This window comes from Micropterus dolomieu, linkage group LG22, assembly GCF_021292245.1.
Source record: "Micropterus dolomieu isolate WLL.071019.BEF.003 ecotype Adirondacks linkage group LG22, ASM2129224v1, whole genome shotgun sequence".
NCBI classification, from domain to species: Eukaryota; Metazoa; Chordata; class Actinopteri; order Centrarchiformes; family Centrarchidae; genus Micropterus; species Micropterus dolomieu.
This window is the reverse complement of record NC_060171.1, coordinates 27378419-27398162: the sequence shown is the minus strand read 5'-3', so window position 1 is coordinate 27398162 and position 19744 is coordinate 27378419. Positions and strand designations below refer to the sequence as shown.

General features: G+C 40.2%; 2 protein-coding genes and 1 long non-coding RNA gene across 5 annotated transcripts in view; 2 read left to right on the top strand and 1 right to left on the bottom strand.

The window, feature by feature from the left end:
* Positions 1 to 356: 356 nt before the first annotated feature.
* lg22h12orf4 (linkage group 22 C12orf4 homolog) lies at positions 357 to 16790 on the top strand. The gene is made up of 14 exons (XM_046036612.1): positions 357 to 612; positions 1043 to 1231; positions 2046 to 2191; positions 3581 to 3762; positions 4100 to 4199; positions 4415 to 4539; positions 7659 to 7765; positions 7857 to 8054; positions 8460 to 8588; positions 10468 to 10536; positions 10701 to 10903; positions 13410 to 13467; positions 14018 to 14085; positions 15260 to 16790. Exons 2-14 carry the CDS (start codon positions 1051 to 1053, stop codon positions 15350 to 15352), a joined length of 1659 nt encoding a protein of 552 aa, XP_045892568.1. The 5' UTR covers positions 357 to 612; positions 1043 to 1050; the 3' UTR covers positions 15353 to 16790.
* LOC123961330 lies at positions 11195 to 19541 on the bottom strand. 3 transcript variants are annotated; one of them, XR_006822715.1, is made up of 4 exons: positions 18765 to 19411; positions 18247 to 18360; positions 17968 to 18034; positions 11195 to 11348 (listed from the first exon to the last, which is right to left on the bottom strand). It is a non-coding gene; the product is annotated as an uncharacterized LOC123961330 (long non-coding RNA). The 3 variants fall into 3 exon arrangements; XR_006822714.1 differs by lacking the exons at positions 11195 to 11348; positions 18765 to 19411 and adding exons at positions 17206 to 17308; positions 19437 to 19541; XR_006822713.1 differs by lacking the exon at positions 11195 to 11348 and adding an exon at positions 17206 to 17308.
* slc45a3 (solute carrier family 45 member 3) overlaps positions 18857 to 19744 on the top strand; it is a 36762-nt gene continuing 35874 nt past the window's right edge. Inside the window, exon 1 of the mRNA XM_046036611.1 lies at positions 18857 to 18974. The gene's annotated coding sequence lies outside the window, so the exon portion shown is untranslated. The remainder of the gene's footprint in view (positions 18975 to 19744) is intronic.

Below are 19744 nucleotides of genomic sequence, written 5' to 3'. Positions count from 1 at the left end.
TAACTTTCTTTAATTAAATGGCAAGCAGATTAAGTTTTGAAGATAAACATTAGAAAATCAGCCTGGCCACTTCACTGCTACCCTCTGCTCACTATAGGAACCTTAAAGGGGGCCTGATGGATTATGTAAATTGACTCCTGAAAGATTTAGTTTAATTGGTTTGGCAAACATAGATCCAGCAAGCTGGTATATAATGGTCTGATAATTAAAGTTATGCGTTATAATAGTTAATTTATAAACCACCCATCAACCAATCATCTTTGACCAGCAGAGGGAGGTAGAGGCCGAGGAAAAACCTTTATTCAATCTGATGGGGAAAAAAGCTCTTGTAAATTAAGCTTTGGGGTCAGTAGATTCGTGGCTCTGTAAATCTGCTTTATATGCGAAAGACAGCAACCCAAATTTAAAAATATAAGATTTGCAACGTGTTAAGCTTCCACACACATACTATAGCAGTTCTGGTACACAGTCGAAAACATGATCTTACGTAGCGGACCTCAGTGTCGCGAAAGTGCTTTTACTGTCCCGCTGCTACCCTGAAGCAGACAGCTGACTGGAGCAAACGGGAGCCCTCTCTCTGCAACAGGAAACACCGTATTCATTCATACTCAGGTAAATCTGCCTCTTATAAGATCTATATGTTCACCAAATAAAGCAAACAGCGAAGCCCAGCTAACGTTAGACATGTCCACTGCAGAGTTATTGTTTTTAGCTCCATACCCGTTAGCTACACTGACAGCTAACGTGGAGCTAACGTTAATCCTACATTCACAATAACATGGTAAACACTCTGACCCTCAACAGTGATCTCAATCAGCAATTAAACATACATGTTGTAGCAACTTCAAAACACTTGTCCTTATTACAGTTGGTGACGGTATTAACAAAGTAGTCTTTGTCTCACTGTGTTGCCTGTAACGTTACTGTACGCTGTTTTCGCTGTCAGTTGGTTAACATCGGTTATTTCACATATTATTCGGTTATTTAACGTTACTTAATTGTGGCCCTTAGACTTTCAGTCGTGTTTTCTTCTGTTTTTCAGCCTCAGCCATGAAGAAAAACAAAGGCAAAGCAAACAGTACTGCTGAGAAGGAGTTTGTGTTGGAGTTCAAGGCAGGGAAACACAACTGTGTCCTCAAAGTGCCTCTGCAGTTTCCTGTTCAAGAGGACACCAGTGACCTTCATGGACGCCTGATGCTGCTACATAAAATACCCTGCTACATAGAAAATGGTGAGATTGCCACTCTTGGTGAAAGAGAAGAAAAGTTACAGAACTTTTGTATTTGTGGTGTTATTCTGCATACAGGTGGAGTTGACTTTCAAATGAAAGGTGTTTCTTTTCATTTTACATGTGTAAGGCAACCTGTGAACCACTTTCTTAACTGCAACCATCACCCCAACCCTAACATTAGCTATATAGTGTCTAGTCTAAAGACAACCCTCTGAATGGTAAAACGTGTCAGGAGCTGTATGTGGCCTGCCACTGATGGTGGCAATAGCCCCTTCAACTCTGTCCCCTACTTGTCTTTTAAAGGAAATCAAGTTATCAGATAAAACAAATCTGTAACAGTATTTGTCACAATATACTCCTACAAAACACACTAGAACTGAACATAACCGACACTAAATTGATTATTGGTGACTGCTAAAACTGTATTATGATTAAAACATTTCAGTTCTGTATATTTAAAGTCTTAAGTACAATATAATCTATCTTTAGGTATTAGATCTCAATTCCCAAAAACATTCATAAGGTTTATTATCACTATTATTGGTATTTTAGGACTCGGGCAGGCCCCCCTGAACACTCTGTGACTGTACAGTTGGACAAGAGACATCAGAGTCTGTTTATTTTAGATGAATCTATTCAAATAATTACTCTCTGCTCATGTTCCTGGGAACAAGATGGTATTGTCAGCATGCCTGCTATTAGTTTGAAACCTGTAACAAATGAAATGGATCCAGCCCACTGAGTACAATCTTGGCTTGCACAGAAATTAAAACATGTTTTAAATGATGCTACATGCGCACATCTCTTCCTGCAGAGCTAAAAACCTCCCTTTCCACCTTCATCGAGAAGGAGACCATTCTGGATTATGACAGAGAGGCAGAGCTGGCCCTACATAGACTCACAACGGGCGATGTAGACCTAAACCAGCTTACCAACGCATGGACCAGGTCTTATGTGGAGGTGATAATGCATTTCAGTATGTTATTGTGCTGAAAAACTAACATCAGCGGGTTTAATGGCTATTAGGTGCTTATAGCACAACGTCTCATTGCAGTATTTATAATCATGACAGATTCAGCATTCAGACTTCTCTACACTTCTACTCCTGTTTGCCACCTGGATGAACATTTCAGCTTCACCACAGTTTATGTTTGTTGGGTGGCTTAAAAATGCTTGTTTTGCAACTAGAGTTTTGTCGTACGTCATGATTATATTTGAGTCTATACTCAAAGTGAAGGAAAGGGAAGATATTTCTGTGAAAAATGTCTATTAATATTGTGTGCAGCATGTTTTAGTCTTGGCAGGTGTTCCAAAAAGCTAATCTCAGACACTGGCTGCTCAACACACCCTGATCGTTTATCCACTACTCTGTTTCTCTGTAGTAGCTGAGCAGTGTTTCGGGAGTGTCCTCAAATGCTCCTGCTAACTTCGGGGCAGTCATGGATCATTAAAGTAATTCAAACAGAAGTAGTGCAGTGCAAAATCTGCAAATTGATTATTCATGAGTTCCTGGGAGAAAAACAATCTCATTACATAAGCCTCAGTGCTGCGTTTTAATGTCTCTCCATTGCACTCGGTTACACTTTGATGTGTGTCTTCCCAGAGATCCAATACTGTATGTGGTGGCAGTTTCTCATAATTGAGAATGGAGTCTTCACTTTTTTATCATGGATCAATACAAAACAAACAGTCTAGTGAAACATAGAAGTGAACTTTGTGGTTTTCTAATTAAAATATTTACGGTCCTCTCACTGACACATTTCTTTGAATGTGAATGTCTCTTATTTCATGCTTAGAGAAGGTCAATAAGAACATTTGGTTTTATACTTCAAAGTTCAGTTCTGTCACCTGCCCCGGCATATATAAAAAACAGAGGCTGCCCCTCTGGCCCACATTAAGGACTGGCTACGTTTTACTGCAGTCACACTGAAATACCCATGGAAGCTTTCCAGTGTCTATCATGTTTGTGGCCTGAAGATTCCTGAGCCTGTATAAATAGAGGAGTTTCACATTCTGAATACTGTTCTGTTGCTTTTCTAATTATGGATGGGGTGCATTAACTGCACTGGTTTATTGAGCAAAGCATTTGCAATGTGTTGACATTGCATTTTGTCTTCTTCTGACCACAGAAACTTTTGTTTTTACACTTTCAACTGAAAGTCAGCATCTCTTACTCAAGAGCACTGGCAGCAGATCATCACTGACAATGACAGTTTTTGTATCTTACAGTGAAGCGACCCTGCAGTGTGGAATTCACAACATGGTTAGGTTGTGTTTCTTTGCCTTTGTGTAACCACTTGCTATTGCCATTTGGAGATTGTTATTTTCTTTCTCCCACTACCGTTTCAGACCACGCTGGAGCATGCTCGGCCCGAAGAGCCCAGCTGGGATGAGGACTTTGCCGATGTTTACCATGAGCTGATCCACTCCCCTGCCTCAGATACCCTTCTCAACCTGGAGCACAACTACTTTGTCAGCATCTCCGAGCTCATCAGTGAGAGGGACATGGAGATTAAGAAGCTGCAGGAGAGGTTGGTATTTGGGGATGATTGCCTGGAACCGGGATCCTTGGATTTCCTGCTCATACTGTATTTTTTCCCATCTTTCTTTGTAAATTAAAATACTGTTAAAACTTGTATGGCTAAAGCTTTATTCAACTTCAGTATTCATAGGGTGCTTTTAAACGTTTTAGAAGTTTGGTTCAGTAGGCCGAGCATGTCATTTATACAGTGTTGGGATGATATTTCAGTCATCTGGCATGAATACAGGTGACTGAAATAACATGTGTCTTTTCTTTATGAGTTGTATAGATGATGATGTATTTCCATTCAGTCTGTTCAAATCAATTAATATTTTTCTGTCTGGCAGGCAAGCTTCTGAAATGGACAAAGTGATGCACGAGCTGGGGAATACGCTGAGTGACCAGGATGTAAATACAGTTGCCTCCCAACACTTCGATGCACAGCAGGTAAAAAAGAAGTTGGGATACTCTTTAACAGTGCTGAAAACAGGTGCACCTTGATCCCAGCACAAAGTGATCATCACACAAAAGACATTTCAGGGGATTCAGTTAGTGAGTTAGTATTCACTTTTTAGGTTCAGATTTGCTCCAGCCTGCCCAGTCAAAATATGTTGTTGTCACACTAAGGCTCCTCAGTGTTTGACTTTGTCGTCTATGAGCAGGTGTTGGAGAACAAGTGGGCCAGTGAGCTGAAGCAAGTTACCGGTATTCAGAAGCAGGAGTATCAGGAGTGGGTCATCAAACTGCACCAGGACCTGCAGAAATCCAACAACAGCAGCAAAATTAAGTGAGTGTGAGTGTGAGTGTGAGTGTGTGTGTGTGTGTGTGTGTGTGAGAGTCTCAAACAAACGGTCTGTTAATATGTTGTATTTGTGCGTATACTAAGGGTGTGACGAGACACTTAGCTCATTAGACGAGAGACGATATTGGGTCCACAAGACTAGATTTTAACACTATTTTTAAGAAATCTTCAATGCCGTATTATATGAAAATTTTATGTAAAGGCAAACACAAAATTCTGGTGGCAGGTGACATTTCAAAATATAGCAGACTATTATGAATTAAGGCTCTCTGGCATTCTGTATTGCTTTCTCTGCTGAGTGAGTCAACACAGATGCAGGCGTGATTTAGTCTTCCCTCCTGTTATGTGTGTTTTGTTTAGTGAAGTAACCTCTTTAAATGTGGTTGTGGCTCCTTTTCACCTCAGTGATAAATTATTTAATTTTAATTCAGTTATAAACTCCTGGGCTAAAAGCTCCTCTGTTTCAGTAAGTTTTCTGCTCATGTTCAATCTCAGTGTTCTCTGACACGTCGACAAAAAAGTCATAATAGTACAAGACTAATGTCATCATTTCATTAGAATTCATGATTCATGATAGATTCATGAAGTCTACCTGCCCTGTACTCTGCGGTACATTACGTTATTGCTCCGTTGGTAAAATTTCGATCAGACTGTCTGACGGACACAGAAACCATTTCTGGGACATCTAGTTAGGATTGACAAGGAGGTGGAAAATAACACTAACTGAAAACACTACTGATCAGGCAGAAATCTCAACACAAATCCACACACGTTAACTTCAGCACTTTCAATGAAGTGCAGCTCAAAGTCCCAAAAAGAGCAAGGTTGCGCCTCAGTTTGTAGATGTCTATAGCAAAAACTATTACCACTGGGTCACAAACTGGCTGCGACTGAAAGTGTGAGATGGGGCTTAACTTTACTATCGCGCCGTACACCACTGTTGCATCAGCTGGGTGGGGATGATTCGTGAACTGTGTTGATGTTATCAGTTAATGTTAATGTATCAGTTCTCACTGCGTGAGAAAACCTATGTGTGGCGGGACAGTGTGTGAAAATGTCTCGTAACACAGGTTTTCCCTGAAGAGAAATATTGTCAGGTTTTAATTGTCACACCCCTAGTGTATTCTGTAGTATGATCTTTTTTCGTGTACACCTTTATGATATCTGTCCACTTACTTTACACCCACATGCACCTTTCAATGCAGTATTTTTTCCCCTAATTCCCAGGATAAAGCAGAAACGGTTGAGCCAAGATAATAAACACTGGAGTCAAGTGCTTAGTCACTTACTCTTGTTGGGTAGAAAAAGTAAAGCTGCAGTGTCGACACGGAGGAATGCAATGTGCAGAAGAACAACAGAACAGCACTTCACAGTCTTTATTGACTGATAATGTGCCATTGGTGCAGTGGCTTTGGCTTGTTTGGTTTAAATCAGAGTAATTGAACTTTTAAGACGACATCAAACCTTAAAACTTAAAGTGATACAATAGGGTGAATAAAAGAAAGAAAACTAGGATTGAAGTGATTAAATGAACTACTTTTCGTCTGTGAATTCTGTTATCAGGAAAGTCCCACTGATTCTCGACTAGAGGTCAAACTGACTTATAGTAGCAGGATCTCAACAGCTGCACTTCTGCAGCCGTTCTGATCCAAAGCTAGACATGTCTGCTGGCCCTTTTGAAGTACAGGCTCCATTTACATAAAAATTGAAGTGATTACAAGAGGTCAAAAACTCAGATTAGTTTGACTGATGCTCAGCTTTGCAGTATCAGTTATGACTGGCATATTGTGCTCAGAAGTGGAGGGAAAACATCTAATAGTGATTAACAGCAGTGAGGTCCAGCAGAGTGGTGGTTTAAATTCAGGTCTTACACTCCCCTGCATGTAGAGGTCGACCGATATGTTTTTTTTCACGCCGATGCCGATACCGATACCGATACCGATCTTTTGAAATCCGGGTCGGCTGATGGCCGATTAATGCTGCCGATTTATTTTGGCCGATATTTGCTTGGTTTTTAACCTCTATTTGCACCGAACTGAAGCACAGAAATCCACGTTGATATTCGGTGCGGTAGATAACGGTCTTTAAGGTTCCAGTGCCGTATTAGCACCGGGTCTGTCTGTAGCTACCCGTTAGCAAAGCAAAGCCAAGCCAGTCTGTCACTAGCCTATAGTGCGTTGGTCTCTTTTTTATTACTTATTTCTCTGCATTGAGTGACAACCCTCTCAAATATAAGACACACAAACAGAACAAATAAAAGTCTCAGATTCACTCTGTAATTGCAAAATTATTGCTTACTTATTGTGACATGATAGCAACTCTTCTGTGATAATGCAACTTCAACTACGATCCAAATTAGCCGAATGTCATGTGTCTTATTCAGGTTTTTTCTCGAAGTTGGCAGTAACATATCAAAAGTTTTTAATTAAATATAAAGGAGTAATAAGAATTGAATCCTTACCGTTAGCTCCACGACAACACTAGGCTGCCCACAGATGCGCCTGCCTAATAATCGGCTTGATATACTTGGATATTGGCCGATGCCGATTATGTTAAAAAATGCCAAAATTCGGCCGATTAATCGGTCGGCCTCTACCTGCATGTATTGGATATTCCATCAAAAAGCAGATAGGACCTGTGTTGTAAGAGCTGCTCAATGTGCTGCTGACACAGCACCAGTTTTTCTTAATGATGAATACCATTATCTTGTTGTGTGTGAGTGGAACGTAATACATCAGCATTTTGAACACAAAGATGCTTTTTTTTTTAAAGCTTTAGCGCATAAAGGAAAACTGAAAACAGAATTCAGGTTGAATTTCTGTGTCCTTTTGATATTGTTTTTTTTTGGAATTGAAGTGTTTTTTCTATCTAAGAAGAAACCACAAAAACTACAACTGAATGGTAAAAACTGCCTTATATCTTCAGCAGTGTTGGGTAGTGAAAATATATATTTTTTAATTGTATGTCTGCATTCTGTTTTCTTTGTTGGTATGACACTTCAGGTTCTGTCCATTCCTTCCTTGAACCTACAAAACATACATCAGATGAACTATTGTTCATGGAAAATCTTTACTGATTGATTTGTTTGCATATTTGACTTCCAGTGAGGAGATCAAGGTGCAGCCCAGCCAGCTGTCCGAACTTGCAGACTCTGGGGCCAGGATGTTTGAGGAGCAGCCTCAGCTGGAGGAGAGTTTCACCATACACTTAGGTGCCTCACTTCAAACATGCTGTTCAAGCATTTGTACACAGTTTTGTGTCCGCTGACATGTCCATGTTATATATGAAATTCTTTTGATTAGGAGCACAGCTGAAGACGATGCACAACCTGCGTCTGGTCCGTGCAGACGTGCTGGACTTCTGTAAGCACCGGCGGCACGGCAGCGGCGGAGCAAAGTTAAGGCGGCTACAGACGGCCCTTTCGCTCTACTCCTCCTCACTCTGTGGTCTGGTGTTGTTGGTTGACAACAGGGTGAACTCTTACAGTGGCATCAAGAGAGGTTAGGGAACATATTTTGGTGATCCTCGTAGCGATGTTGTCACTTGGGCAACCTGTGGTGTTGTTTTGTAGAAAGCTGCAAATTTGCGTTTGGCAGTCTCCTGCTAGATGGTCAACGTGTCAACATTTTTCACAATAATTCTAGCCAGTGCATTATATTTTGCAACAATGAATTGTAACTTTTTTTTGTCCTACTCATGACTCACTCTAACACTTTTCTTTCACGCCTCTTTAAATGATTTTTCAAGACTACGCACTCCATTCACGTTTAAGTTTGCATTATATTCTATAAATGAGTGGGAGTACGCTATGGAGACATAATTACAGAGATAAGCTCTGACTAGATATTAACTTGAACTTTTCATGTGTCATTTCAACCCTGGCCTGTATTGTGTTGACCCCCCAGACTTTGCCACCGTGGCGAAGGAGTGTACAGACTTCCACTTTCCTTGTCTGGAGGCGCAGCTGGAGGAGGTGCAGCAGGTGTTGCTCTATGCCAGAGCCCAGCGGAGCAGCAAGCAGAAAGAACAACCTGGTTAGACTTTTGGCGGCTCCTGGGGTCTCAGTGTCAACATATTTGTAGAATTGCAGACAGAACAATGCAGACAGAGCTTCCAAGAATTTCATCCTGAATGTACATTTCACCAGAAAAGTCAAAGCGGAGCTACTGACCTGGGGTCTCATTTATAAACGGTGCGTACGTTCAAAACAGGTCTGGAAACGTGCGTACGCCACTTCCCAAGCAAAGGTTGTGATCTATAAAAAAACAAACTTGACGGGAAAATGTGTGGTCCTCCACGCAAACTCTGAACCATGCGTACGCACATAAACTGGAGAATCTCATTTCGGCTCACATGGCAGAAAAATGAAATGGTTTGAAATGAATAGGCCTACTATTGTGTAAAATTAATTGCAATATTACCTCTGAGTATTATAGGCATAAAGCCTGTCTGAATAAACAAATACCTGTTTGATTAATTTTTCCCTGAAAAAAACATAATTTAAAAAACAATTTTTTGTGCAGCGCACACAAAAGAACCATGATTTAGGGTAATAAAAACAAACGGAGGAATCTTTTTCTTCAAAAGAAGCCTCAAATATGTTGTACAGTTTAATCAGAAATCATATTAGTTAATAGGCTACTTGCATGCAGTGCAATTTATTCTCATAAGTAAGGTGAACAGGAGGATAAATTAGGCTACATTTATATTTTGATGCCGTTTTCAGTGCTTCAGTCGAGCAAATACGAGAGAATAGTTTCATGTATTGTCATGTTTGTTGCCTTATCGAGCCAAACGCTGTGCGCCAGTGTGTGGATGTGATGTGCTGCTTGTAAAAACACATTATGGAAAATATAGGCTAACACTATTTTATTTAGTAAATCATTTACAACAAGTCATATTCCTTTTAACAGCAGTCTCGTTAAGTGAGTGGACTGATTGTATAGCCTAAATAAATGTTTAAGCATAAACGGAATGCGTTTGGTTTACTCTCTTTTCAAACGGGGGGAATCCAAACTAGTACATGGGTCATCCCGTTGCCCGGTGCCCCCTTTCCTCACACAAGCATTGCATGAAAGTGTGTTCTTTACCCATCAAACAACATGCTTCGGATAGGAACGTCAGTGTCACACTGAGTTAAATTTCGTTTTTTTGTCAGATTTTGCCGTCCTGTTCTTCATGCAGTCAGTACGTATTAATATTAATGAGGGGCATTTCACTGACCATTTATAGGAAATTGTAGGCATTTAAGGGGTCGGACATGGAGGTTGCTCACATACGCCACATTTCAAGATGATTGTGATTTATAAAGGGAACATTGTGTACAGGTGTGTGTATGCACAATTTTTTAAGTCTGTATATTTTTTGGCATACGCACGTACACTTTTAGTGAGGATTCTACGCAAAGTATTAAAAATGAGACCCCTGGACGCAGATTCTACTGAAGATTTACTTAGTACCTGCTTTGAGGTTGATCTCTAATTGACCTGATTTGATGTTTAGCAAGACAAGAAAGGAGTATCTCAATCTCTCATTTTGACACTGAATGGGGAGTACAACTATATACATGCCTGTAACGGTGTTGCTGTACAGAAACTTCTACTATACTGCACAGAGTTTCAGAATGTCAGTGACAGGCCAGCAGTATAAGATGTGGGATAAGTAGTCAGGAAGTAGAAAACACTTACTTACAATACATCACTGCTACTGCGTTGACAGGAAATTGTGTCCAGATACTTATCACCACATAGGCTGAGGGGATCGAAGAGTAGAGCTGCATTTAGAAACATTCATTCCCGCTTAAACGCCTTTCAAGGAAAGTCCCGCTTCCATTGCCATTAGGTGTCCTTATGAGATGTTTAGATTTGATATTTGAGATTGTGCAAACTGATTTGTGATTTTATATCCTTACAGAGATTCCAAGGAATGGAGGTGACGATAAGAGCAAAAATGTTGAAAGAAATCCATCTAGTATCTTACCAGGTAAATTTTTTTATTTTTCACACTGACTTCTGGTCAGATTAACAGAGCATAAAACCACTGATTTATCAATCCCACATTATTCAGCAGCACACTAGTTCTGCATGCCTTTTTCTCTCAGTATCACACACTTATAAGTACTGTGCCTGCTGTGTCTCTTCCACAAGGTGAGTTTTACATCTCGCGGCACTCCAACCTGTCAGAGGTCCACGTTGTCTTCCACCTGTGTGTGGATGACAACGTGCGCTCAGGGAACATCACCGCCCGGGACCCCGCCATCATGGGCTTGAGAAACATCCTGAAGGTTTGCTGCACCCACGACGTCACCACCGTCACCGTCCCTCTGCTGCTGGTCCATGACATGTCAGAGGTAAGAGTAGAGCACTGTGAATGCTTGTACGTATGGATGATGTTGTAATATTCACGTTCTTTCTCCATCACACTCCACACACATTCACACACTTACTGAGGATTATAGTAATGTGATACCTCAAGGGAGTATTTAAACCCAAATTCAGAATTCAGTTATCCTCTTATCGCTGCATTTGTTCAAACATTGTTTAACTTTGTAGGACCAACAAACATGCAGTGAGTCTGCTCCCACAGTTGGTCAAGAATAAAATACAATGTATGAAAAAGTAAATGTTTGAGTTGGAGAGTGGAATTGTTTGGGTACCAAACACTTGACTTGAACAGATTAGGAAAGGGTTACAGTGTAAGCATTACTCCCAGTAAACACAAGGGAGGATTTAGTGGTCCTGTGAGTTTCAGTGGAATCTTACCTTAAATTGGTACTTGTACCTCAGGGAGTTCTTCTGCAGTTTCCAGGATATGTGGAAAGATTTAGGATTAGCTCAACTAATTTATATTTGGGTTAAGAAATATAATAATTGACTTGAGTTAAGAAATATAACCACAAAGTCAGCCAACTGTAACTGTTACACTCTGCATTGTGATTCAGAGTGCATGAAAAAACATTTAGCTACAAGTAATGGATGAGCTGCAGTTACAATCATGGATATGATTGAAATAATTCAGTAAAAGTTGAATAAAATAATGAAAAAGCTGATATATAATGACGATATCAAAACAAAGAAAAGTCATGTTGTGGTGTCCGAACAACAATGCTGCGATGATGTGTTGAGAAGAAATCCGCTTGACACTGTTCTTGATCATAAAGGTTTATGAGTCAAATGCACATATATTATACACCACAATGTATAATTCCATCATCCTATACAGATTGAAATATACTATATGTAGTTATTTTAGCCAGTAACATGTTTTAGATGGATTTTTTATTAACTAATGAAATAGAAATATACATTGGGTTATTCTGTGGATTTCAGAATGTGACTGGTGTTTAAGGAGAGCGGGGTACATCTTGTGATGTCATTCAACTGCATTATTCTCTGCAGTATAATATTATATATTTAACGTTAGCCAGTAATGGTATTAGATTACATTTGCTGTCATTTAAGAATGTTAACATTATGGTTAACTAATGTGTGCAGATGTGTCTGCAGACATTTTTTGTATTTCAGATACTGATTATCTCAAAATGCCCTGATTGCCCTGATTAATCGGCATCACTATTTTAGATAGTAGTTGAAATAGTTACCTAAAGGTAATGGATAAATGGTTGAAACTGACACCAACCCAGGCATTGCATCTGTGTTGCGCCTAAATAGTTTGTGATTGTGGCAGAAGGTGAAGAGAACCTGCTGGCCACACAGGTTTCTGTAGCCCTAACTGAGGGCACAGTCACAATTTCTTCCTTTTCATTCTGTCTCTGCTTGTTTATGCGCTGCATCCTCAGCTGTGGTTTAGTTTGTCAGGCACTGGCTGTGAATTCATTGTCCAGGTTTAAAACCAGGAGGGTAAAGTAGAGAGTCATGAGCGCTTCTGTTTACTTAGTTCCTCTCAGGGTGTATGTATTGCAGAACTATGTACTCACACAGTAGGGTAAGAGTAACAGAGAAAGCTTTCAGTGACTGATGGGCTGAGATCGAATCAAGCAGAGTTATGATCACAATAAGGTGGATTTTTCTTCTGGAAATTGTGGAAATCTTTTTTTGTTTGTTCTGCTGAAACTTTTTGGAATCAGGATTTTCTTTTAACTACAAAAGCTTCTTCTTAGTTCTTCAACTGAGTACAAATTAAAACATTATACTCTCAATTCTCAACAAACCTTTGTCTGGAGAGCACCCATGCCTCAACATGTCCAGTGCAATTTTTCTTCTCATGTCTAATCAAGAGTCTTTGTTTACAAAACCAAAGACTTTGAACTTTTGAAGCCTCTGGAACCAGAGGAACTTTAATTGATAGCTTCTGGTTTCACATCAAACCTTTCATCTGGCATCTTCTTTTCAGTCTTGTTCGCCATTTAGTGGAGATGGCTGCCTGTTAGTACAAGCCGATGACTGACATAAACTGACGTAGTTTGTCTAGATGAAATACAACAGGGCTTTGCTTCTTATTCTAATGTTTTCTTTTTTCCCTTGAGCGTTAAGTAACAGGAACAAGGAACACTTTTGTACATGTTTAAAAGTTTGCAGAGAGGAAACTGAAAACTCTTTCAACCAATTTAGAGCGCTAGTTTGCAGACAATGACTTTTAAACCATTTCACAAACATGTTTATTTTTCTGGTTGTAAGAAATTCCTCTCCTTGCCTCAATTGGCTCTGGTACCAGCCGCAGTCACTATGAAAATCTCTTGAGTGTACTATCCTATTGTTAGTGCATGAAAGACCCATGGGGGGGGGGGGTGTCTTTGCGCCAATAAATGAATATTATCATGTTACACAGTTTCGCTGCACATTTAACAATAAACAAAGCAAATCAGTGTTCTCGTTTTTCTTCTCACCTCTCTGCAGGAGATGACCATACCGTGGTGTCTTAAGAGAGCTGAGCTGGTATTCAAATGTGTCAAAGGTAAGAGGAAAGTTTGAAATCATTTTAAGTTAAGTAATTAATTGGCTATTTGCATTGCACCTTGTTTTGTGTCCATTTAGCTGTTTATTGGTGTATTTATATTTTCATAGATAACCTAATATAATCATCATGACTTGATGAGAGCCAGTATTTCCAATTGATGTTTGATAGCAAACCCCAAGTTTACAGCTTTTCAATTGTTATTGCTATTTAAATGTATTGGACACATGAAGTCTTGTTGAGATGAATTATTTTTCCTGCTGAAATCTGTCTTTGAAGAATTTGACATACCAGTGTGTCTCCTGACAGTAGTGTACATTTTTCATAATGCAAAGCTGAGGCACAACACTTACTTCCTCCTGATTGGTAAAACAGTTCTGCACGTTGAGGGAAGCTGGATACAATGTAATAGCAAAGCTACATTACAAAATAATGCCTGGAATATACTGAACTTTACAGATAGATATTTAATAAAAATATTTTTTTGTGTGTTAAAGATGTTTTTTTTGTGTGTTAAATGTGAGTTACTTTGAATCTGTTTTATTTGTAGGCTTCATGATGGAGATGGCCTCATGGGATGGAGGTATATCACGCACAGTCCAGTTTCTAGTGCCAAAGGTGAGAGCAGAATGTACAACCTATATTTTTGATTTCACAACTCATAGCTAAGGTGCCACACAGTCAGCAAATCTCTGTTAATTCAACAGAAATGTATACTTAAGGCCTCACAAATACACACCTAGCCTTGCAGTGCACACCTCTGAAATACAGCCAGAGAAGAGCGACTGTTTGAAACGCATGCCATGAATTATAGAGAGTTAGGTCCTTTTGCTCATGTTTGCACTGCTGTGATAAGAGAAAGCTCAGGCTCATTCATGTAATAGTGTGATAAGCAATAGGATTTTCATGTAGCTTTCCAGCACTGAGCCATAATCTTGAACTTACTTGGATATCCAAGTCTAACCGAATGTCTTTCATAAGGAATGTAAATAGTCACCCAATTTAGAGGTGTTGCTTTACGACTAAAAGAGGAAAACCATTCAGATTCAGTCGTGAGGCAGTAATTGGGACCTCAGTGCTGGATGAAGAATAACTGTTATTTTATTTTGGGCGTAGATGGATGTGGTATACCTGTAGCTTTTGAGGTTTGTCAGGAAGGCAGCAGGGCCTATAGCAGGATCTCATGTTGACAAGTTAAGATGATAAAACTGCCAGCATCAAAGGACTCCGACTGTATCGGCTTCCTGTCAGCTGCGTGCTCAGACACCATTTTAAATAGCACTTCTCAAACAACAAGGTGTTCCAGGCCTCAAAGAGATGCAGTACCTAAATATACGCTCTGTGTTTGTGTGCGGTTTAAGGATGCGTGTGTCACTGTGCTGCTTAAAGATTAATACTTAACATTCTTATTTGACGTGTGGCGATGTTTCGAAGCCCACGGTATGTTCCCCCGTTAAAGTCACAGCTGCCGGAGCTCACATCACTTGAGCATCTTGACTACTGTTCCCTCAGGGAAAGAAAACGACCCTGGGATGTTGAACTAAAGGGCACCTCAGGGGCTGTTAACACTTGGCTGTACACCAACAGTCCAGATGTATTTTTGTTTTGGTGGGCACAATTTCAGCTGGGTTTAAACAAAGGTTTAATTTGTTCCCTGCCTTTGTCACAGTGTGGACTGAAAATGTGTGTACAAGTGTTGCTTTGTTTTTTTACATTGGTGCTGCACAAATCTCAATCCCTTGTTGCTCACTAATCCTGGCTGTGTCTGTGTGTGTCTCTTTTGTATTGACAGAGTATCTCAGATGAGATGTTCTACCAGTTGAGCAACATGCTGCCTCAGATCTTCCGTGTCTCCTCCACCCTAACTCTCACCTCAAAGCACTGATGGATAGAGATGCACCACGCTGCATCCTCGAGGCATTCAGACTAACAGAGAAACTTTTATTTTAACAGCAGTGACATGTTATATTTTGTCTTATTTTCTTTCTTTCAGGAACTGTAGATTAAGGGAGTGGAGATTTGATGATGTAGCACGGAAGCACCACTCATTGACAAGGAGTCAACATAATATGGTGGCAATAAAGCACTTACATTAGAGGTGCACAAATTATTTTACATGAGAAGACATTTTTATGCAGTTGGTGAGCCATGTTATTTTTGCACCTTCTAACACACTATGAATACTTCTAGCTGAAAGAATACTGGATTATGTGGCTCACAAAATCAGCTGCTGCAATTATCATTTCAAGCCTCTCAGCTGCGGTTCTGGTGACAGAGTTTGAGGACTTCACCACATCAATGCTGCAGGTATTCCAGTTTTCCTTTAAAGCTGCAATGTGTAACTTTACCCATGTTTAGCTGGAGTTGTTTTAACTTGCTGATATGGCGTGAAAATGCAGATAAAGTGTGATAACACGGTGTTGTTTACTAACGTGATGAAGCTGGAGGGAACCTGCACTGGCAGTAAGGAGAAGGGTTTAACCAAACAAACTGGATTAAAGGAATTGTTTCGGACTTTTTTTATATGTGGATGACGGCTACTGCAAGTAATACACTGAATGTAGATAAAATACCTCATACAACCCCACTTCAGAAAAACTCAAACTAATCCCTTTCAGCATTTAACATCACGCTCAGTGTTTCCACCACATGTTACCAACAGTTTGTTGATTTGATTTTGTTTGATTTGATTTTAACAATGCAGATCTCATCTTTAAATCTAATGTCTTTATTTTGATGTACAGTGTGGGGTCCCTGTCCACATCATCTCTGTCATCTGTTGAATGTTCATGTTCACACAGTTCAGCCATCATGAGATTTGTCCTGTCTAAAGCGATGGGTAATTGGCTTCATATTTGGGGAGTGATTTGTCCAGAGAGCAGTGACATAAACTTGGCTCTTCTAGTCCTAAAGACGAATGGCATTGCTGCTGCAAAGAGCAATGTGCAGGTGTTTTTTTATGCTGCATTGCAGTGAGTTGTACTGAGGGTCACTCCTCGTGCGAGTATGTGTGCGCATGTGTTAGGTCCCTCCCCTCTACCTCTGTAACAGCAGGTGGCACTGTTCCTAAAGACAAGGATGTGAAAAGGGTGACAAGTTGAAATGAGCGTCTGCTCCCTGTTGAAGTTCATCATGTTGATCCCCATTCATATGAGCAAGGGGGAACTGCTCTAAAAAACTATCTGGTATCTTTGGTGGTAAATTGTCAATAGTGTTTGTCAAATGTTTGAACACTTAAACTTACTCAGATGTTTATTCTGTATATGTGCTGTATCTGTTTACATTTCTATGTTTTAATAAAAAAGTAATACTCACCACACTGATATGGTGTAACTTCTCCATGAAAGCCATCATTAGCTCATGATGACAGAGTTTTACATTTGGGTTGATTACTTTTTTCTCTCCCTTTCTGCCAGCAATGATGCGGTGGCCTTTGGTTCAGCGTTTTATTTAGTGTTGATGGGTTATCCACAGGCACATAATCTTGCTGAAGTTAATAATCCATGTCATTCATTGAAATTACATTCCTGTGCATCTAACGGTGGCCTATAAGCCACTTCAGACAGATGGAAATTAATTCAGCTCAGAAAGTTTGCCACAGCCACGTACAGTGGTGGAATTAGGATTATTAAAAGAGTCAAGAGTGTGGCACTCAAAACAAGTCACCTTCTCTTCTTTCAAGATAGCCAGCAGCCCTGAGAGAGTGATGAGCTTCATGTTGAAACCTGGAACTGTTTATATCACACTGCCATGCTGAGAACCCACAAAATTGTAAGAATATGTATTGCTGAGTGTTTGGCATTCTTGGGATTGGTCTCAGTTGCCGAGAGTGTTGGGTTTCCTTGGGTATAGAGTGCAGGGTGCTGAATCAGCATGATAGTCCTGTTCTGTACACAGGCTTAAAAATGATCAGAACAACACTCACAAACTGGACATGAAAAGTGCTAGTTAAAATAGAAGTTTTTCCTTAAAGAACTACAGCACACTAAGTTGCATGAGGACAAGTACAATGAGGCACCTGTTAAAAGCCGTTTTGACTGTACCAGCACATGCTGAAGTACTCATTGGACAGGGATATCCAGCAACTCACAGGCACAGAAACATGACCAGGGATCAGCCATGTACAGCATGTGATCGTACATAAAATATACTGTCTTGAAGGGAACGTTGTTTCAAGTCAGTTCAAATGTAAACTCATCAGTACATAACTGGAATTTAAGGAAACAGTTTACATTCATCTGACTGATCTGGACCCAATGAGGAAAAGCATAGTGATTGGTAAAGCAAGGTACTAAAAAAAAAAAAAGAATACAGTAAATAAATATATCCCAGTGAAGTGTTTCATGACATCTTCAGGAGAACTACAGTTTTTTCCTCACACATGAAAATGGACAGTTGTAAATGGATGTTGTGTGGTTCCATGGGAAGAAGTAAAGTTTTCTGTGTCTATAGTTTTACCCTTAAAGAGCAGAATTATTGAGTGAAAATTGATTTCCTCACCTGTTTTAACTTGCCTGGGAACTGCAAGTCCATGGAATGGCATGTACACTGGACTACACCACTGTGGCTATTTGAGAAGGAAAAAACACCGTGATAAAGAATGACTTGGCCAGTACAAGATACAGAAAAGTCGTGATGCTTAAAAGATTATGAAAACAACATGAATCTAGAATATAATGCAGAACCTAATGAAAAGCACAATGCTCTTTGACAGTCTCCAACTTCCGGGAGACACACACACACAGGCCATTCCCCGCAGTGGTTTGGTCTGCTGCCTACCTTTTTCAGAACCTCAGCAACTTTCTTTACTGCTGAGATATTTTTTTTATTGTCCCCACCAACGATGACATAAAATATCCGCCCATGAGCCAACTGAAGTAGAAAGCACATTTTCTGTAAGAAAAAAAACAGGTGACAGTTGAGAACACAAACCTACGTGTAGGCCTACAGGTGAAGTGCCAGAAGAAGGATGAATAGAAGGCGTAGCAAAGTCATAAAAATAAATTAGCCAAAAGGAGTTCATTTAAATTTTTGTCAATTTTTGAAAATGCACTTTTAAGTAAAAACACATCCATTAATCTATTTATTCATTAGTTTGTTTGCAGCCGTTTTCTTCTCACATCACAGGGACTGCTACCGGAACTTGCTATCCCAAAATAAAAGCTTGTGTCACTTGATCCTTGTGAAGCACTTTGAAAAGAACATTACAAAACATTAAAATGTGTATCTTAGTTTAGTTAGAACGTCTTTAATACTAGTCATTTTGTTTGGAAGAGTGTATTATAAGAAGTTATTACTTTGTTATTCAGAAATGTGCCCATTGCGAGTGCTTTCAGTCCGTTTATTTTGAAGGTTGAGACCGGAAGTTGGAGCTGTGCTTGTGTCCAGCTTGACCGCGGCTGTCACAGCTGGGTGTCTGACTCTCTACAAGTTGAGCAACTGCGGTACGTCGGGAGCGAGCAAGTTGTTGCTGAATGGATTTTTCCCGGAGCTGCTCATAATTTAAGGTGAAGTTTGCGCTTTAGAGAGTCCCTCGATGGAATATTACCGTAAATATTTATATTTTACATATACCGCCTTTTTAATTAGACACAAATACAACGCGGAACTTTGTAACTTAACGGTCGCTGTTTTGGTCCAAACTTATTCATTGTATGTGGCTGCTGCTACAATGGTTGACCGCGTCGACACCGCAGACAGCGGGTTCAACACCGGCGTGTATTTTGTGCCTAATTCACGCGACTCCCGAAACAGTGATGTATTAGCGGGGCAGAAAATGGAAGTGCGTGATAGTGTTTGGTTGGTTTGAGCCTGCGACTGGAAGGTGTCCGGTCAGTCCGGGTCCCGCGGCACGGTGCTTTCTGGAAGTTTTTCCACTCTGCGTCGTTGACTGCAGCTCTACCACCAGGCTCCCCTGCGCACTGATGTGTTTGCCAAGTGCCATGGTGGCAATAACTTTACAAGCTCACCGACCGATACAACCCTTTCAGTCCGCAGTAGCCATCGTCCAATTTGCTGTAAACATTTGGCGCTGTGTTGGCGACAAGCCCGCTGTTCTGACACGGATGTGCGCGGGGGGGCGTTTCAGGGCACCAGGTTCGGAAAATTGCCTCCAACTGGCAGTGGCATTGATTGCGATATCGCTTCAAATGATAACATCGATGGTTGTTTGTTTATTTCAAGTAATGTGAGAACCAGCTCAAGTCAGATACGCTGAATCGGCAGAGAACAGCCTTCTTGACAAATGAACAGCCTCATGTATTATACATGTAAGACT